Below are 6335 nucleotides of genomic sequence, written 5' to 3'. Positions count from 1 at the left end.
CACTATCTATCTCACACAGTCACACACAATGTCCCCTTGTTCTGCTCTTTCCCCTCAGCCAAACTCACTGAGGAAAAAGAAAGAAAACTTAAAAAAAAATATTTCTGACCAATCGGGAGTGAGCCAATGAAGGCATCATGACATCATCCACACCCACAAACAGGATGAGCCATGCCCACTCCACGTGGCCCTCTGTCACTCTCTGATGGCCCGCTGCAGAGACACCACCAACCCTGCCACCATCTGGGTGTACCTTGAGATTCAAGAGGTTGCTGGTTCATTTCCCAGTCCTGACAGTTTCCCCACAGGGTTGGGATGGGGACAACATGGAGAAGGGTATCAATATTTGCAGCCATTTATACATGAAGGAAGAAGGGCCATGGGGGAGAGACAGAAGCTACATCCTGGGTGCACAAGGGGAAACATAAAGTCCTTGGACCCTTGGGTGGATGTTGGGTCAAGTCTTGGGATCATCCAGTCTTCACTGAGCCATAAAGGAGACACCACATTTGGAGATGTGGGGAGTGTTTCACAGGGTTTATTCCAGGCTCTGGAGAAGGGGTACGTGTGGAGGGGGATCTCTCATGGGGCCAGCTGCCAGGACTCAGGTACGTGAGTTGTCCTTTATAGTTTTGAGAATCCAGTCCGTGAACTTGCAGATTTTGGCGTAGACACCCGGCTTGCCCTTCCGTCCGCAAACCTGCATTCCCCAGGACACGATACCCTCCAGCTTCCCGTTGCACACCAGTGGACCCCCAGAGTCGCCCTGCAGAGAATCATAGAGAAATCAGGCTAGAAGGGCCCTCCACAGGTCATCCAGTCTGGCCTCCTACAAGATAACATACTCTCTCATGTACAACACATGGCTGTCTCACCCCTCCCCCCCAGCCCCCCAGCTACTGAGGTTGTAGCCAAGTAGGATGGATCTCAGGGAGAAGGCCCTCTCTGTTGGAGCAGGGGGGCAGTGGACTAGGCACTATGACTTTATGACTTCTCCATGACTCTATGACCTCCAGAGCTCCTTCCAACCCAACTTCTCTATGGCCATATGACTTTCTAACCCCTTTTCCTCATTCTTCCTTCAGATTTAGAGTTGTCATGGTGAGATTCAGGAAGAACATGGAAGCAAATGGAAGAAAATGGAATGCAATTTTGGGGGCATTTGCAGGGGGACTTTATTACCCCTGAAACAAGTATTATACACGAGAGAATTCCTTCCAATGGACATTTCTGCTGGCTACTATAATGAGATGTCCCACATCTTAGCCCTCAACCCACATTGGCTCTGTACAAGCTTCAGGTCACTGATCCAGCCTTTCTCACCTGGCATGAGTCCACACCTCCTTCAGTCACCCCAGCACACAGCATGTTTTTGGTAATGCTTCCAGGATAAGCTTTTTTGCATTCTCCATCACTGAGGACTTTGACGGTGCCACACTGCAAAATGTCAGGGTACTTTGCTGGAAGGAAGAGAGGATAGGTGAGAAGATGCCTTTCCATCCAACAAGGACAAGGTTAAAAAAGGACGAGTGCAAAGTCCAACACTTGGGAGAAAATAATTACAGACACAAATCCTGACTGGGGAGTGACTGGTTGGAGGGTAGTAATGCAGAGAAGGACCTGGAGGTGACCATCCATCTTGAATATAAGCCAACCAGGGCACTCTGGTTGCAAACAAAGCCAGTAGCAAACTGGGCTGGATTAAAATGAGTGTCACTTGCAAATCGGGAGCAGTGATTCTTCCACTAAATTCACCACTGGGGAGGCCTCACCTGGAGTCCTGTGTCCAGTTTTGGGCCCTGCACTTCAAGAAGGAGGTGGACAATGTTGGAAAGAGGCCAGGGTAGAGTGACAGAAGTGTTTGGAAGCCTGGGAAACAAGACTGATGACTTGACGATAGGTTGAAAGAGCTAGGGTGACTGAGTCTGGAGAAGGGAAGACTGGGGTGGGGGGATTTGATCACAGTCTTCAATTCCCTGAAGATAGATTATAGAAAGGATATAGACGGGCTTTTCTCTGTGGCTGTAGGTGATAGGACTTGGAGAACTGGTCTCAAGCTACAGCAGGGAAACTGAGGCTGGAGGTGAGGAGGAACTTCCTGACTCTAAAGGTGGTCAAGTATTAGAACAGACTGCCCAAAGAGGTGGGGGAATCTCCATCCTCAGAAGTTTTCAAGGGCTGACTTGGATGAGATGGTTGAGTCAGGGCTGATCTTGCCTTGAGCAGGACGCTGGATTCAATGTGACCTTGGGAGGTCCCTTCCAGCCCCAGTGTCCTATGATCCACCATGGCCATCTCTCTCTCTCATTTCTACACAATGTGTTCACCATCTATCCTCACTCCATTTTCATATCCATTCATCTGTCCACCTCTCTATCAATCTGTCATCACATATGTTCATTCACTGATGGTCTATCTCATCTGTTTGTCTACCCGTTCATCTTCATAGTCATCCATTGGTCCTCCTAGGTGTTCAAGGATGTTCATACACATCTATCTGTCCCCTCAAGTAATCATCCATCTCTCCACCTGTCTTTGTAAACGTTCAACCCATTCATTCATCTATTGTTATATGCAGGTGTTCACCAAACCATCATATCAGCTGGGTCCCTTCATCAACACACATCACACCCTCACTGGACCAAACAACATGGATTATAACCTCCCAGACCCATTCACCTGCTCCTCTACCTGTACCATATCCACCATCCCCTGCTCACAGTCCTCTTCTGCCAGCTACACCAGATCTCTCCATGAAAGTATGAATGGATGCCCATCTGACATCTAGTCCAGAATGACACACAAGTCCATGGATACCTCATGGCTGACATCAGAGTGGCTGTTCTTAGACCAACACGGCTAAAACCTACACCCCTGTTCTTAGACAACACACTTTAAAAACTGACTTGCATGGGAAACTGTGGAACAAAAAACCATGAAGTCCCTTCATAGCGTCTGATGAAGTAAGATGCCATTACAGAAGCTTGGACATCTGTTTTCATCAGCGATCCATCACGGTCAAGGATGATCACTTCTATGAGTCAAATAGAGGGTTGTAGATGATCTTCAATTTAGTTGTTCTACACCAGTGGTTTTCAACCATTTTCCATTCATGGGCCCCTAAAAAATTGCAAATGGAAGCATGGGCCCCTTTGAATGGTAAGGGTGGGTATTCCCATATTTTTGATGGAAAACCATTGGTCTACAAGGTGTGAATCTACCCAGCCTTCTGCATGAATGACGCTGCTTCCCTGCTCAGACTAGGGGGAGCAAAATCATTTTTGGGGTATTCCCAAAGGATTTAAGCACCATAGACATCCAAGGTTTCAACTGTGGTCATTAAGGGTGGGTTGGACAAAGGGGGGGAAAGAAGGTTTGCTTGCTTCCTCTGTTTCTTCCCCATTTCTTTTTTTATGTCTTTCTCCCTTTCTTTCTTTCTCTCTCTCTCTCCCTCTCTCTTTCTTTCTTTCATTCAAAGTGAAAGGTGTTGAAAGGTTGCTGGGTGGAAACCATGTCAGGTTTCCTAAGCGGGTCAGAGTGTTGGAATGTGGGAATGGTGCCAAAGGAAAAAATAAAAAACATTAAAAGCCAATCATGCAATCAACTTGTGGTTTCAACATCTGGAAAAACATGCTAGAATGTGGAAATCTCATCATGTGGGGCTTGTTTGGGGGTCTGAGGGAAGGAGTTGGGGAGGGGGGGTGGACAAGGTTAGAAATTTTGCCTGAGTTTTAAAACCTGGCAATATTTCAGTAGCTTTTGGGGTAGAAAAGACTCTGTTTGTATGTGTGGGTGTGGGTGTGTGTGAGAGAGAGAGAGACAGACAGAGACAGAGAGACAGATACATTATTAAATAACAATTATAAAAAGCTAGCTATTTGCCAGTCACACAAAGTGTCAAGCTTTGGATCAGGTTTGATACAGCTGCAAAAATTAAATCAATGTCCCAAAGAATATCACTCCATTCTTCCCTCCAGCCATTGGTCTATGCACATCCAGCCACCTTCACACACCTCCATTCATCTATCCTCATACACACCCAGCCATTCATCCCTCCCTCCATTCATCTCTCTTTACACATATCCATCCATCCATCCATCCATCTTCAGACTACTTCATTTATCTATCCCCATAAATATCCATCCATCCATCCATGCACCCTCAGGCTCCTTCATTGATTTATCTTCACACATATCCATCCATGCATCCTTCCATGAATTCATGCATCTATTTTCAGACTTGATTCATCTATCCTCATACATTTCCATCCATCCATCCCCATACACAACTATCCATCTATCCCCATACACTCCTACCCATCCCTATAACCATCCGTCCATGTCCATACACACTCACCCACCCATCCACCCCGTTATCCATCCATCTATCCATCCATCCATCCCCTTACACACAGAATCACAGAATCATATAAAATGAGGGCTGGAAGTGACCTCAGGAGGTCACATCTAGTTCAACCCCCTGCTTAAAGCAGAACCAGCCTCAACTACATCATCCTAGCTAAGGCTTTGTTTAGCTGAGTCTTAAAAATCTCCAAGGATGGAGATCCCACCACCCCTCTGGGTAACCTGTTCCAGTGCTTTACTACCCTTCTCATGAGAAAGTTTTTCCTAATTTCTAACCTCAACTTCCCTTGCTGCAACTGGAGCCCATTGCTCCTTGTTCTGTCATCTACCACCACTAAGAGTCCAGCTCCATCCTCTTTGCAACCACCCAAGACTGCTATTCAATCCCTGCCTCAGGCTTCGCTTCTGCAGATTTAAAGAAGCCCAGTTCCCTCAGCCTCTCCTCACAAGTCATGTTTCCCAGCCCCTGAACCATTTTTGTTGACCTCTGCTGGACTCTCAATTTGTCCAGCCATTCACCCATCCATCCACCCCCTTCCACATCCTTTACCTTCGGGGCTGTCGGTGGTGCCCCAGCCAGACACCAAACAGCTGATGCCAAGAGCTGGGCATGCTGTGCTGATGTTGACATAGTCAACATACTCCGTGATGTGGATGGGGTTGGCCAGCTTCAGGAGCATGATGTCGCTGTCATGAGTATTGCTGTTGTAGTTGGGGTGGGGGAAGGCCTTGGCCGATGTGATGCACTGCTCTGTCCCCTCATTTTTACTGAGGCTGTAGTCTCCCATACGCATGGGAATGGACCTGGAGGCGGCAGACAAGATGACATCATCTATCATGTCATGTCACATCTCATATCATGTCACATCACGCTGTTTCAGAACACATAAGTATGCATGTATGTGTGTGTGTACATATGCATACATTCACATATGTGTATGTGCATGTACATAGGTTTGTGTGCCTGTGTATGTATGTTCATATGTATCGTGTAGGTAGGTGTGTGTATATATTTAAGTGTACATACACATGTGCGCACGTATGTGTGTATATGTATATGTTTATATGTGTGTGTGCATACATATGTGTGTATATATATGTATGTGCACATCAGTCTATACCTGCATGTGTATGTATGTTCATATACATGTGTGCACATACATATGCGCATATATGTGGTTGTGTGTGCACACATGTATATGAACATACATATATACACATGCAGGTAAGGTCTATACAGTCTATACCTGTCTATACAGTCTATACCTGTATGCGTATGTATGTATATTCATATACATGTGTGTGCACATATGTGTGTATATGTGGTTGTGTGTGCATATCAGTTTATATATGTACGTGTACGTATGTGTGTATGCATGTGTGCAGCTGTGTGTGTATATATGTGTGTATGTGCATATGTCTATATCCTCATGTGCATGTGTGTATATGTGGTTGTGTGTGCATATCAGTTTATATATGTACGTGTACGTATGTGTGTATGCATGTGTGCAGCTGTGTGTGTATATATGTGTGTATGTGCATATGTCTATATCCTCATGTGCATGATATGCACACACAACCACATATACACACATATGTGCACACACATGTATATGTATATGAATATACATACATACACATGCAGGTATAGACTGATAGCTATACATATATATATATCTATATCTATAGAGAGAGAGAGAGAGATAGGGATATAGATATATAGTGCTAGCTATCAGTCTATACCTACATGTGTATGTATGTATGTTCATATACATGTGTGCACACACAACCACACAACCACACATATGCATGTGCACACACATGTATATGAACATACATACATACACATGCAGATATAGACTGATAGATATATAGATATAGATATATAGATATATATCTATCAGTCTATATCTGATACATATATCAATCTTTATCTGCATGTGTATGTATGTATGTTCATATACATGTGTG

The 6335-nt window shown here is 45.0% G+C and overlaps 1 protein-coding gene across 1 annotated transcript; it reads right to left on the bottom strand.

Annotated features, from left to right (window-relative positions):
- Window positions 1-386: 386 nt before the first annotated feature.
- LOC102382711 (cationic trypsin-like) lies at window positions 387-5203 on the bottom strand. The gene is made up of 3 exons (XM_006039325.3): window positions 4915-5203; window positions 1324-1460; window positions 387-766 (listed from the first exon to the last, which is right to left on the bottom strand). Exons 1-3 carry the CDS (start codon window positions 5201-5203, stop codon window positions 605-607), a joined length of 588 nt encoding a protein of 195 aa, XP_006039387.1. The 3' UTR covers window positions 387-604.
- Between the last annotated feature and the right edge of the window lie 1132 nt (window positions 5204-6335).

This window comes from Alligator sinensis, unplaced genomic scaffold, assembly GCF_000455745.1.
Source record: "Alligator sinensis unplaced genomic scaffold, ASM45574v1 scaffold2655_1, whole genome shotgun sequence".
Classification (NCBI taxonomy): Eukaryota; Metazoa; Chordata; order Crocodylia; family Alligatoridae; genus Alligator; species Alligator sinensis.
The sequence above is the reverse complement of the archived record's forward strand: the minus strand, read 5'-3'. Positions and strand labels throughout refer to the sequence as shown.